This window comes from Vanrija pseudolonga, chromosome 5 (assembly GCF_020906515.1).
Source record: "Vanrija pseudolonga chromosome 5, complete sequence".
Classification (NCBI taxonomy): domain Eukaryota; kingdom Fungi; phylum Basidiomycota; class Tremellomycetes; order Trichosporonales; family Trichosporonaceae; genus Vanrija; species Vanrija pseudolonga.
In genome coordinates, this window is record NC_085853.1 from 986,894 (window position 1) to 999,314 (window position 12,421).

The window sequence follows — 12,421 nt, forward strand, 5'->3', positions numbered from 1 at the left end:
TAGAGGCGCTCGGACCGTAACATAGACACACGCGTAGAATCGATGTACATATCACATGTGGTGTGGTGTAAGTTCACAATGCCAGAAGGTATGCCCCAGTCAGTCGTGCGTCGAAGCCTTCAAAATCAAGATTTCACATTTTGGCAGCTCGTCTACGCCTTGAGGTACTTGGCATGGAACGCGACGTGGTCGGGGGAGAAGGTGGAGATCTGTGGTCAGCGATGCCTTTGGCTGAACGCACAAAGTAGTACGAGTGGTCGTATCCCTCCTGGCGGCGGAGCTCGAGCTCCCCCTTCGCGCCGCGAGCCTCAGCGGCGCGCTCGAGCGCCTCGGGGGTGAGCTGGCCGGCCGTGAGGAACTGGTCGGCGGTACCGACGTCGACGAGGAGGTGGAGCGAGCCCTTGGGCGCGGTGGAGTTGGCGAGGAGGTGCGACGCATCGTGAGCGAGCCAGGCGGTCGGCGGGGTGCCCGCCGAGGCGCCGAGGTAGGCCGTGAAGGCGCCAATGCCCCACGGGACGACGGCGGGGTTGCTGCGAGGCCACGCGTCAGCGCGGGCGAGCGAAGGAGAGGGGTGCAGAACGGACGCAGCTGGGCAGACAGGGCCGCCGCGTCGCTCGCTCCGCTCGCGACTCGACTCGACACTCACGCAATAGGCGCAAACGCGCTCGCGCTCTTAAACAGCGCCGGGTTCTTGAGGTAGATGCTGAGCGCGCCGTGTCCGCCCATCGAGTGGCCGGTGATGGACCAGCGGGAGAAGTCCTAGCGAGCGCGTCAGCGCGAGCTCGTCGCTTGCTCTCATCCCCTCGCCGACCCACCAGACGCAGGTTCGCAGCCTTCAACACGCTCGGCAGCTCGTCCACGATGAACGAGTACATGTTGTAGTGCGTCTTCCACTTGGCCTCCGTGGCGTCGATGTAGAACCCGGCGCCTGGCGTGGGGGTCAGCCAATGCGTTGGGTTGTTCACCCACCAGTACCAAGCTGCCAGTCGGCGTCCTCGCCCTCGACGCCGGCGCCGCGCGGCGACGTGTCAGGAAACACGAGCGCGATGCCCTCCTTGCCTGCGGAGTTGAACAGGCCGCCCTTCTGCGCGCCAGTGTCCTCCGTGCATGTGAGGCCGGCGAGGTAGAACAGCACCGGCGCAGGCGAGGACTTGGCGCTGTCGGGGACGTAGACGTTGACCGAGGTCGACAGGCCGCCGAGCGACGACGAGGGGAAGGTGTACTTTGTCAACACTCCCGACGCGACGCGGTTCGTGGAGGTGCTGGTGAGGTTCGTCATTGTAGGTCTGGAGAGGAGGTGGGAGGAGCGATGGGAGGAGGCGAGGCGAGATGGAGCTTGGCGTTTGTGACTCCTGGTGGAGGAGTGTGGAGGTGGTGGAGGCCGCTGGCGCCGCTGACTGACCCCACTCGGCGTCATGACAACGCAATGGTGGAGGCGTAGCCGGCCACGGCCACAACAGCACCGGCGCCAGCAGCTGGTGCCCCAGGAATGCTCCGCCGCGGCCTCGGGCCACGGCTATCGCCCTCGCCGCCGCATACAAGCACATACATCTACATCCTACATCTTGCCGCCCCTGCGCCCTCCCCTCCCCCTCGCGCGGCCTCTGCCCCGGCCACGTCCACGCCCCCTCCCGGCCTCCCGCGCGTCCTTGGCGTCGCGCACACGCTCGCGCTCCGCCTCGTCCGCGTCGTGCTTGTAGCTCGTGTCGGACCCCGAGTCGTCGTCGTTCAGTGGGCTCGTGGGCGCAGTCGACGCGCTGGATGGCGCACTGTCAGAGCTGCTTGGGCTGCCCGGCCGCTCGCGGTACTGCAGGTCCGGGAGCATGGCCTCGACGGCTGCTGAGCCGCCTGAGCCCTCACTCGAGCTGTCCGACACGCCATGCTCGGCGTCCTCGAGCAGGATCTCGACAGCCGCCGACACGTCGCCCTTGGTGCGGGCGAGCACGCCGGCGATGTGCGCCGGGGATAAGCCGTGCCCTGCGGGAAGCGACGCCGAGACCTGTGCCAGGCGCGAGTCCTTGCTGTCTGGGGCAGCCGCGTCGTCGACGCGCTCACCCCGCTCGCGGCGGGCAGCCTCGCTAACGTCGCGCGCGTGCGGTTTAGACAGCGAGTCGGGGACGTTGGCCGGGCCGGCCTTGCTACCCTTTGGTCGCACTGACTCGTAGTGCTCTGCCTCGGCGAACAGCGCGAGCCAGAGCATCGAGTGGCCTGGGGTTGGTGGAGGGAAGGGCGGGGTGGATGACGACTCGGCAGGCTCCTCGGGTTCCTTGCCGACGGCGGATCTCGTCCTCCGCTTGCCCTCGTCCTCCTCGGCATCCTCCTTCCCGGTACCATATTCAACCGTGTAGCTGGTCTGCGCGAGGATGATGCGAATGCTGCGCTGGAAGACGACCGTCGCGGCCTGCAGTTCGATGTGGCTGCCGTAGACGCCGAGCCCGCGCATCCGTGCCACGTAGTGGTCGTAGTCCTCGCCCGAGTTGAGGAAGCCAGCGACAAAATCAGCGAGCAGGTCGCGCTCACGCTCAAGGTGGTCGCACACGAGGCGGCGCACCTCGGCGTGGCGGCTCTGGTCGCCCCATAGCTGGTCGCCGATCGCGCGGAACAGACAGTTGCCGTCGGCCGTCACATCGCGAAGTGCGAGTCCTAGGCGCGTGACCTCGTCCTTGATGGCGACGGACTCGGCGGCGATCGACTCTAGCGTGGTCGGTGTGGCCGAGGTGCGTCGCGACCGCGTCGTGCGCGACGATCTCGGCTGGCGTGCGGCGGCCGCTGCGCTGCGTGCGCCGCGGGGCCGTCCCCGCTTCCCGCCGCCGAGCAGGAGCCGGCGGGGCGAAAGGGCATGTAACGGCAAAGGAGTGAGGGGTGAGATGGGCGTGATAGGGATTGTCGAGGGGTGCGGGGGCGTGTCGGGCGCTGGAGACGGCACAGGGGCTGGTGATACGCCAAGGGAAGGCGCAACGTCCAGCGCAGTGTCATCGCCATCAACAGCAGCGGCGGCGAGATGGCGATGTGCGCGGCGCTTGCGGGGTGGGCTGCTGGTCGACACGGCAGAGTCACCACCGCCGCCAACGCTGACGCTTCGGCGGCGCGTGACGCCCGTGCTGCTCCCTTCGCCGTGGTTGTCGTCGTCGTCGGCGCTGGTGGCGTAGGACGCGCTCACGACAGCCTGTGCAAGGCGGGATCGTGAGCGCGTCGCCCGCGTCTCTGCGAGGGCCGGCGGCGCCATATGCTTGTTCGTTGGGTCTGGCGGGCTGCAGCCCGGTCCACCCCCTCGCGTCTCAGGTGTGCCGTGCCGTCGTCGTGCGTGTAATGTGGGCGCTCGCGGCGAGACGCGTGCGTGCGTTGGGGGCAGAGGGGGGTGTGGTGCGATGCACACTTGGGTGTGTGTGTCGTGTCAAGCAGCAGGCAGCAGCTGGCAGCAGGCGCTTTGTTATGCCGCCGTGTAAATTGTATAATAGGGTAGGTGGGAGCTGATGCTGCAGGGTCACACGTCGGGCGGGGCTTCGGGGGTCAAGGTCGTGCTGGCGGCGGCGACGGCGTCGGAGTGCGCGCTGCGGTGTCGTTGCAAGAAATGGGGCCCAAGGCGAATAGTGTCACTCGTGTCGTGTGGATGTTGATGACACAGAGACCGACGAGGTGAGGCGATGAGTGACGGCCGGGGGGAGGGGGGCGACGTGGGATGAGTGGGTCGGGTGCGCGGGGAAGGAAGGAAGGTGGCCAGCCTACAAGTGACACTTTTGTTGGAGGGACGAATAAAGGCAGGCCAGGTTCGCACACAAAAAACCTGCACCCCCCACATTCACCCATTGTTCATCGTCGCGTGACCCAAGTCGACCACGTCACAAGCCATACTGCATACAAACGCATCATGCATGCATCCCGACTAGAGTACAGCCTGTGCACAATGCACCATGCACGTCAAAGGTTGGGCACGAGGACGGACGCCAGCCGCAGCAGTGGAGCGAGAGAGCGGAACACCGTTCCTAGGCTGCTCTCACGATTGTCGGGTCGGCGGCGGTGGAGCCAGCGCCGAAGCTTCGCCTACGACGCGCAAACCCACCATCATGAGACCTCGTCTGGCTATCTCGAAGCGATGCATTGAACCCAAAGACTGACTGATAACCGTAACCTCGTGCTCACTGGCCCGCGGCCACCATATGCGCGCACTCATGCCTCCTCCACCGACGTCCAGCCGCCAAGCCTGCACACCGCCTAGTGCTCGGCCTTGCCGTTGACCTCCTTGAGCGGCTTGATCGTGTCGCCCTGCGTCACGTCGGGCGCGCGGTACACCTCGTCGCCCATGACCCACGTACTCCGCACCTTGCCGTCCCAGCCAAACACGACGAGGTCGGCGTCCATGCCCAGCTCGAGACGGCCCTTTGTACGGCCGACCTCGCCGCCGAGCATCTGCGCAGGGTGGTGCGTCGCGCACACGAGCGCCTGGGGCAGCGTGATCGCCGCCCAGTGCGACAGGTTGGCGACGCACTGGTCGAACGGGATCGCCGAGCCGGCCAGCGTGTTGGTGCCGTCGATGACCACCCGCAGGCCCTCTTTCCGGAACGAGAAGCCCTCGCGCCAGTGGTGCACGCCGTCGGGGAGGTTGGGGTCCATGATCCATTGGGCTGGGGTGTGAGCAAGGAGCGAGTCGCGAGCGAAGCGAGCGGCGTGCGCCGCAGGAGGGTTAGGTCTGCGAGGGGGTCCTTTGGAGAGGATGGACCTCCGGCCGACTCGGGCGCGGAGGCTAGAGGCAGCGCCACAGTGCCGCGCGCTCTATCACCAGCCCCCTCCTCTGGTCTCCCCGGCCCACTCGTGGGCTCGCGTTACTCACCATCAGTAACCAGGATGCACCGTTCCGGAGCGGCGCCGTACGCGATGCGCACAGTGTTGGGGTGCGAGTGGAGGCCGTCGACAATGATGCCGTAGTAGGCTTCGCGGATGGGGTCGCCCAGCAGGCCGATGACGCCGGGGTCGCGGTGGTGGATGGGGGGCATGGCGCTGTGGGCGAGACCGCGCGCGAAGCGAGCGGAGGGCAGGTCGAGGAGACCAGTCAGAAGTTTAGGTGAGCGTAAACGGCGAGATGAGGAGGGAGAGCGACATGTCAGCAATGCCACTTCGACACCACGCTCGCAGTCGCGCTGGGCGCTCCTGCTCGCTCGCTCGCCCGACTCACTTGAACAAGTGCGTGATCATGTTCGCGCCACGGTCAACCGCCGCCTGCGCGACCTCGAGGCTGGCGTCCGAGTGGCCAATGGAGAAGGTAACGCCGCGCTCGACGAGGTTCTCCACGCACTCCATCACGCCCTCGACGTCTGGCGCGGCCGTGATCATCTTGACGCCGGGCTGGTCCAGTCCCGGTCCATAGACCTTGTTGAACGACTCGATCGGCGGGCGCGCCGACGCCGTCAGCAGCAGCGCGTTGTTGTGTGCTCCGCGACGGTCGGGGTGCAGGAAGGGGCCTTCGGCGTGGTAGCCTAGCGAGTGGGCTGAGGCCGGGGTCGAGCGCGGGCGGAGGAGGCGCAGGAGCTGGGCGGCGGGTTAGGTGGGTGCTTGGCCGGGGACAAGGAGGCAGGAGGCAAGGAGGGCACAGCAGTGTGGGCATGACGTCTGTCTCGGTCTCGGTTGGTGGGACACACCGGCACCGGACCTATCACACCCTCGTCGCCGCACTCGGCGCTGCGCGCCTCGTGCTCCTCGGTGCTGCTCACCTTGGCATACAGCTCCTCCTTCTGCGTAATGATAGTAGGCACGAAGCTAGTCGTGCCCGTCTCGACGATCCGCTTGGCGACCTTGTCAAGGCCGGCAAGGAAAGCCGCCTCGCCGGCGTCGCCGTCCTCGAGCTCGGAAAAGTCGACGCCGTACGCGCCGTTGATCTGCACATCGATCAGGCCGGGGCTGAGCAGGCCGCCCTGCAGGTCGATGGTGCGCGCGGGCGCGAGCTCGGTGGTGTAGTACGACTGCTGGCCCGAGATGATCTTGCCGGTGCTGCGCGAGATGTACAGGTCGGCCTTGAGCGCCTGGGAAGTGGTCAGCTTTGCTGGTGGTAGGGCGGCGACGTACAGTGCCGTCTGCCTGGGCGAGGTAGCCGTTGGTGAAGCGGATAATGTCGCTCATGGTGGTGGTGGTGGTGGTGTTGTTGAGGTGTGAGGAACAGAACAGCGACGACGACGACGACGGCTTGTAGCAGCAACGTTGTATAACTTGCACGTTGTCCCCCCACTCGACCGGCCGGCAGCGTAGCACAGACAAAAGTCAGTGCGCGTGATGCGGCAGCAGCAGCGGCAGCGTCACTGCCCAGAGACAGCGACATGCAGCAACGGCCCAGCCCAGGCAAGCAGCCGCGCCACCCCACCCCCGCCGCCCACGTTATCAGTCGCACGCCGCGCCGGCGCTTTGCCCGAGGGCCGGATATGGCGAGGCGTCGGCCAAGTCTCGGCGGTTTGGCCGGTGACTGGGGCTGGGGCTGAGGCTGGGCGGGGCGGGGGTCGGGCAATTGACTCAGCGCCATGCTCATGGAGTGCGTCGAGCACATGCATAGGAGCGAGCGGGGTGCGTCTCGGCGCGCATAGTGTTGTAAACCACGCACTCACCACGTGAGCAGCACCTGCCGGTGGTCCGGGCAAATCGCCGCATGCCACTCCCATTCCCCACTCGCAGCCAGCCCAGACACAAAGTCCCATACCGCTGTTGCCGCTGCCAACCCGGCTTCATTGCCGACACGGTCTCCCGGCCGGCGAGTTCTAGCAGCCTGTGTGTGCGTCGTCGCTTGTTGCACGCACGCAGGTGGGGTGGGGGCCGCGGCGCGGCGGCCCGATGCACCGTGGTGCTGCTGCTGCTGTCGCTCGAGAAACGTTTATGCAGCAGCTGCTGCTGTGTGTTATGCAGATAACACCAGCCTTGACTTTGCCTTCTCTCTCTGTCTAGCACTCCCTCAACTTCTCACCTCCCAACCCCACCCACCCCCACAATGCGTCTCACTATCCGCGACACCAAGACCGAGGTCGGCCACTACATTGGCGACTACATCGCGCGCCGCATCAACACGTTTGTCGCCACGCCCGGCCACCCCAACTTTGTGCTCGGGTGCCCTACGGGTTCGTCCCCTCTGCCCGTGTATGCGCGTCTCGTCGAGCTGTACAAGGCGGGCAAGGTGTCGTTCAAGGTGAGTGGGCTGTGGGCGGGTGACCGAGCGAGAGAGCTGCGGTGGTGGCGACGACCAGAACAAGGCTAACGCGCTCTCGCAGAACGTCGTCACCTGTACGTTTTTGGCGATATGACGACGCTGCCATGCGTCCGTCCCCACTAACACACCCCAGTCAACATGGACGAGTACGTCGGCATCCCCCGCGACCACCCCGAGTCGTACCACACCTTCATGTTCAAGAACTTTTTCTCGCTCATTGACATTGAGTAAGTCGGCGTGGGCAGGTGGGGTGGGGGGAGGGGGAGGAGAGCAGAGTGGGGGAGCGAAGCCAGGAACACAGGAGACGCGTTGTACGGCCCGGCTCGCTATCTGCCCCCGTTCGCTGCCGAGAAGTGATCGCGGCGGGCGAGTGGGCGGGCGGGCGGCAATGGCTGCACGGCTGGGGATAGATGCGCACGGCCGTGCGGCGGGCGTGGGCGGGGCAGTGGGGGAGGAGGCGTCCATGGCGCCCGCAGTGGCAGTGGTTGGTGGCACTCGCACTGGCGTGCGCAGCGCGTAGTGCACACGTTTTATCTGGGCCAGTGCCATTCCTTCACCGCCGCCGTACGCCCTAGCTTGCGCATAACCATTCCTGTTCCGTTCCTTTCTCCGCGCCCTCTCGCTGCGCTCGAGGACGCTGCTAACCCCGCAGCCCCAAGAACACCAACCTCCTCAACGGCAACGCCGAGGACCTGTACCACGAGTGCGAGGCGTACGAGGCCAAGATCCTCGAGGTGGGCGGCATCGACTTGTTCCTCGGCGGCATCGGCGCAGACGGACACATTGCGTTCAACGAGCCCGGCAGCAGCTTGAAGTCGCGCACGCGCATCAAGACGCTGGCGTACGAGACCATCCTCGACAACTGCCGCTTCTTCAACAACGACCTGGCGGCGGTCCCGCGCATGGCGCTCACCGTCGGCGTGCAGACCGTCATGGACGCCAAGGAGGTCGTGCTCGTCGTCACGGGCCAGAACAAGGCCCTCGCGCTCTCCCAGATGATCGAGGGCGGCGTCAACCACATGGTCACGGCGTCCGCGCTCCAGTCGCACCCCTGGGCCCTGGTCGTGTGCGAGTAAGTCCAACGTCGGGACTCGGCTCCGCGCCAGCTCGCTCCGCTCGCTCGCAGCCGCTAACCCCCACCCCCAGCGAGGACGCCACCTCCGAGCTCCGTGTCAAGACGGTCAAGTACTTCAAGTCGATCGAAAAGGTCCAGGACGAGGTCGAGGCAAAGTACGGCGAGGTCGCCTCGGTCCGTCTCGGCCTCAGCCGCGTCACGGCTGCCTAAGTAAGGCACAGGCAGGCGGGCCGCCGGGGCTGGGGACTACGGGCCAGTGTAAATGTATCATTGAGGCGCTTGGGCTTTCGTACAGTATGCAGATGATGTGTTTCGTGCGACTTGGGGTGGGGGCAGGGGTTGGAGACTCGACAATCAGTGTTGATCGGCAGGGCAGCGGTGAGCGCCGTGAGCTTGGCGGCTGGCTTCACCACGCTTGAGCTCAGCGACTGACTTTCGTGCTGCGCTTCATACTTGCGTCCTGCGTCTCAAGACGGACCGGACCTGACGACACCCGTGAATAAACTAGCATTATGGCTACCAAAAGTCGACCAAAGTCGCTACTAACACAACAGACGTTGTACAGACTGACTTGTGAATCCTGTCCTGCACGCTACACAAATCGCGACAGCTGCTCGGCATACCCGCGCAGCGTGGCCCCCGCAGTGCGGCTCACGTGCTGGTGCGGCAGCCCGCCCGAGCCAAGCATGTCGGCCACGTCCTTGAGGAGCGGCACGGCGTCGTCCGCCTGGAACGGGCACTCGGCCACACCCTGGTCCTTGATCGCGTCGACCAGCACCGAGCCCGCGAGGGTGATCATCTAAGGCCAGGGTCAGTGATTGTTTTTGGAACTAGCGATCGCCGCACTCACAGAAAGATAACACGGCGGCAGGTTCGCCAGCTCGTCCCTGCTTGGCCAGGACGAGCACTTCTCCAATAAACCGACGGCAGCCTCAACACCATGAGCCCAGCTCGCGGCGCGCAGACGCGGGTTGGCCGAGAGGCTCTTTGCGCTCGTCGCGTTGACCAGCATGCGCGCAAACTCCCAGAAGAGATCAACGTGGCGCATCCACTCGGCGGCGAGCGAGTGCGACTCCAAGTCGGCGCGCCACCACTCGAGGCTGGCGTTGATCGACGACGCAAGCCTCGCATGGGCCGCGGCCTGTGCGCCAGCGCCAGCTCCAGCAATCGCCGCCTCGCTCTGCGACCGCCGGTGGTACCAGTCACGCAGGAGCGTGATCAGGCGCGCGTGGAAGGTGAGCAGGATGTCGTGGGGCGAGTACGAGTCGCCTGGCAGTGGCGAGTCGGGGACAAGAACATGGCAGTAGGCCATGGGGTCGCGGCGAGGCGCGGCCGGGTTGTCCCTCTGGAGAGCTTCGGTTCCGTCCACAATCTGAGGGTTAGCTGTGTACCTGGTCATTGGGAGCAGCTACTCACATAACACAGGAGCCACACCCGCGCCATGTCCTCGCGCGTAGCGTCTCGCTTGACAGGCAGCAAACCACACACCTCGCCGAGGGTCGGGGGCAGAGGCACGGTCAGGGACGTCCACTTGATCCAGCCTCGTGCCCACTTGAAGGCACTGCTAGCAATTGTGGCGGCCTGCTCACGCTCGGTCATGAACGTCGCGAGGATGCAGGCACCGACAATCTCCTCTGGGCCGATACCGAGCTCGGGGTCGAGCTCCTCCTCGCCGTCGTCATCCTTGTTGCCTGATCCGCCGCCGAAGGGCTGGTCCAGTGTGGAGATGAAGCTGTCGGCGGGCGAGTTGACGAGCAGCTGCGTGACCTCGCGGGCAAGTGTTGGGCGGTGCTCGTGCATGTTGGGCACGCGCTCGGCCGCGACGAGGCACATGACTGAAAGGATGAACGGGGTAATGACGCTCGGGCCTTGCGGAATGTACGGAAACTTGGTGAACTGCAGCCTGTAGCCAAAGAGCCATGGGGACAGGCGCGAGTGGAAGCTGCCAGTGTCAGTAACCGTCACATGCTCCGGGACCTACTAGTTGACAAGGGACAGCGCGTCGCCGTTGGCGATCAAGCCGCGCTTGACAATGTTTGGGCGAGGGTCCGCCGAGCCGAGGCTGTCCGTCTGGAAAGAGGGGACCGGCGGCGACGGTGGCTGCGGACCACCATTGGCCTTGGCGCCGTTGAGTAGTCCGAAAATGCCCTGTCCGGGGTTGTATGCGCCAGCGCCAGGGGAGACAAGAGCCGTCGACTGCTGCTGGTTGTTGCCCGTGCTGGCACTAGACTCCATCACCATGCCGGGGAACGAGCCGTGGTCGACTGGCGAGATGGACGAGATGCCTGCTGTTTCCGGAGTCACTCCCGTCCCTGTTGTCGTCGCCGCACCCGTCTCGCCCGTCGCCGGTCCTCCCTGCGCGTTTCGCCCGTTCGGCGTGAGGGTGTAGTTGTTGAAGCTCGTCATGTCGACCTCGGTGTTGACCATGACTGGGTTGGCGCTCGGATTCCGGAATCCCTGCGGCGCCGTCTGTGGCCCGACGAGGGGCCTCATCGTCGTCTCGGGCGACGTGCTCACCCTGTCGTACCCGTTGTTCATCGGCATCTGCATATCTGAGGGGCGCATAACGGTCGGGGGCATGCCGTTGCTCGTGCGGCGCTGGAGGTCGACGCCGGCGCCATAGTCGAACGGCTGGGGGAGAGACTCAGCGCCATCGTCGTCGTCGTCCATCTCCTCCTCCTTCTTGCCCTTGCGCGCGCGCTTGCGGCCCTCGGGGCCCACGAGCTCGCGGTTACGCTCGGCGCCCCAGCCTTGCAGCAGCGCCATCTCGCGCTCGGGTGCGTCGAAGCGCTCGAGCGGCTTGTCAATGGGCGGCACGATGCCGTGAAGCACGAGGTGGTCGAGGATGTGGTGCACTGTCGTGCTCAGCTGGGTGAGGTGCCGGATGGCAGCGTAAACGTCGCCGGTCAGAGTCTGCTGCCAGTCCTCGTCGTGACCGCGAGGGTAGAAGACGCAGCGCTCCTTGCGCGCTCGGCATCGCACACAGTCGGTCTCGCCGTCCTCGACGATACACTTGAGTTTTGCGCGTCGACAGTTTGCGCACGCCTTTTGCTTCTTCTCGCGCACGAGGATGGAGGGCAGCCCGTCCTTCGAGTCCTTGGGTGGGGTTGGTGACCCAGCCTTGATTTTTGGCTTGTCGTCGGTCGACATGGACTCGCGTGCGCGCTTACGCGATGGCGGGACCGCCGCGCTGCCTGGCGGGTGGTGCTCGGCTTTGGTCGGACTCAACGAGGTGCCGGGGAGAACGTGCTGGGGGTCAAAGTATGCGCGGCCGTCTGGCGGCATCTGGGGGCGCGGCGCGGCGCCGGGGCCGTGCGCGTGCCCGTGGGCAAAGGTGGGGGAGGGGCCTAGTTCGGACATGGCGGCGGGGAGGGGCGGGGGAGGCTGGATGACAAAGGCTCGGTGGTGGTTGTGGTTGATGAGCGAGTGTTAGTTGTCGGTGTCGAGTCGTGTTGCTGCGTGCGTGCTTGTGCACCCCGTGCACCCGGTTCGGGATGTCGTCGAGAGTGAGGAGACGAGAAGGAGTGAGATGTGGAACAATGGGCAAGTGGGGTGGCCAGCCAGTGGTGGTGGTGGTGGTCACAAGGTCGTCGTTGCCGCTAGTGGAATGCTCACGTGCACCAGCGAGCAGGCGGCGCAGAATAGCCCGCACCGGGCAGCCAGGAGACCCACAAGCAAGTGGCGCGGCGCGTCTCGGCGGCGTCCAACGGGGGTCGTCGTCGCCGTCAGCTAGCAAGCAGGTAGCGGGCGATGATTTGCCGCTGGCCGAGTCGACGCAGGCGGGCAGATAGATAGCAGAGATAAGGCCCGCGAGGTCGACGCCGCGACGAGATAGGGAGGCACGGCGACGGCGAGGGGGGTTGGGGGCAGGGCGGATCGGCGCGAGCTGTAGGTTCTTGAGCGAGTCGCCGTAGTTGAGATTGTTTGAAAAGGACAGTGTGATCGTCGATGCAATGTCAGTCTTGCAGCAGTAGCAGTAGTAAAAAGGGCAAACAGCATTCGTCCATCCACCATCCTCACTCGGCAACGTCGTGACGCGGGGCAACTCTGCTCAACCCCGGGTGGTGCGGGCCTAGCGCGCGGGGGGGGGGGTACCCAAGCGTGCGTGGGACCTCGCCGTCTACGCGCTGGGGACATTTTTTTCCGTTCCCCGTCCCCCGCCGCTG

The 12,421-nt window shown here is 65.6% G+C and overlaps 5 protein-coding genes across 5 annotated transcripts; 1 reads left to right on the plus strand and 4 right to left on the minus strand.

The window, feature by feature from the left end:
• Positions 1-43: 43 nt before the first annotated feature.
• Positions 44-1,302, minus strand: ESD (S-formylglutathione hydrolase). Its single transcript, XM_062773580.1, has 5 exons — positions 970-1,302; positions 816-928; positions 647-759; positions 242-530; positions 44-209 (listed from the first exon to the last, which is right to left on the minus strand). The coding sequence occupies exons 1-5, from the start codon at positions 1,277-1,279 to the stop codon at positions 153-155; spliced, it is 882 nt and encodes a 293-aa protein (XP_062629564.1). The 5' UTR covers positions 1,280-1,302; the 3' UTR covers positions 44-152.
• Positions 1,303-1,558: 256 nt separating this feature from the next.
• Positions 1,559-3,226, minus strand: otud5a (OTU domain-containing protein 5-A; the record flags this gene model as incomplete). The annotated part of the gene is made up of 1 exon (XM_062773581.1): positions 1,559-3,226. The coding sequence occupies one exon, from the start codon at positions 3,224-3,226 to the stop codon at positions 1,559-1,561; it is 1,668 nt and encodes a 555-aa protein (XP_062629565.1).
• An 857-nt stretch (positions 3,227-4,083) lies between these two features.
• On the minus strand, positions 4,084-6,145 carry F59B2.3 (N-acetylglucosamine-6-phosphate deacetylase). The gene is made up of 5 exons (XM_062773582.1): positions 6,058-6,145; positions 5,706-6,014; positions 5,171-5,523; positions 4,829-4,995; positions 4,084-4,622 (listed from the first exon to the last, which is right to left on the minus strand). Exons 1-5 carry the CDS (start codon positions 6,109-6,111, stop codon positions 4,213-4,215), a joined length of 1,293 nt encoding a protein of 430 aa, XP_062629566.1. The 5' UTR covers positions 6,112-6,145; the 3' UTR covers positions 4,084-4,212.
• A 753-nt stretch (positions 6,146-6,898) lies between these two features.
• On the plus strand, positions 6,899-8,574 carry nagB (Glucosamine-6-phosphate deaminase). The gene is made up of 5 exons (XM_062773583.1): positions 6,899-7,159; positions 7,242-7,254; positions 7,314-7,407; positions 7,833-8,252; positions 8,327-8,574. Exons 1-5 carry the CDS (start codon positions 6,965-6,967, stop codon positions 8,463-8,465), a joined length of 861 nt encoding a protein of 286 aa, XP_062629567.1. The 5' UTR covers positions 6,899-6,964; the 3' UTR covers positions 8,466-8,574.
• A 173-nt stretch (positions 8,575-8,747) lies between these two features.
• On the minus strand, positions 8,748-12,200 carry LOC62_05G007058 (uncharacterized protein). Its single transcript, XM_062773584.1, has 4 exons — positions 10,236-12,200; positions 9,672-10,197; positions 9,106-9,627; positions 8,748-9,054 (listed from the first exon to the last, which is right to left on the minus strand). The coding sequence occupies exon 1, from the start codon at positions 11,613-11,615 to the stop codon at positions 10,236-10,238; it is 1,380 nt and encodes a 459-aa protein (XP_062629568.1). The 5' UTR covers positions 11,616-12,200; the 3' UTR covers positions 8,748-9,054; positions 9,106-9,627; positions 9,672-10,197.
• Between the last annotated feature and the right edge of the window lie 221 nt (positions 12,201-12,421).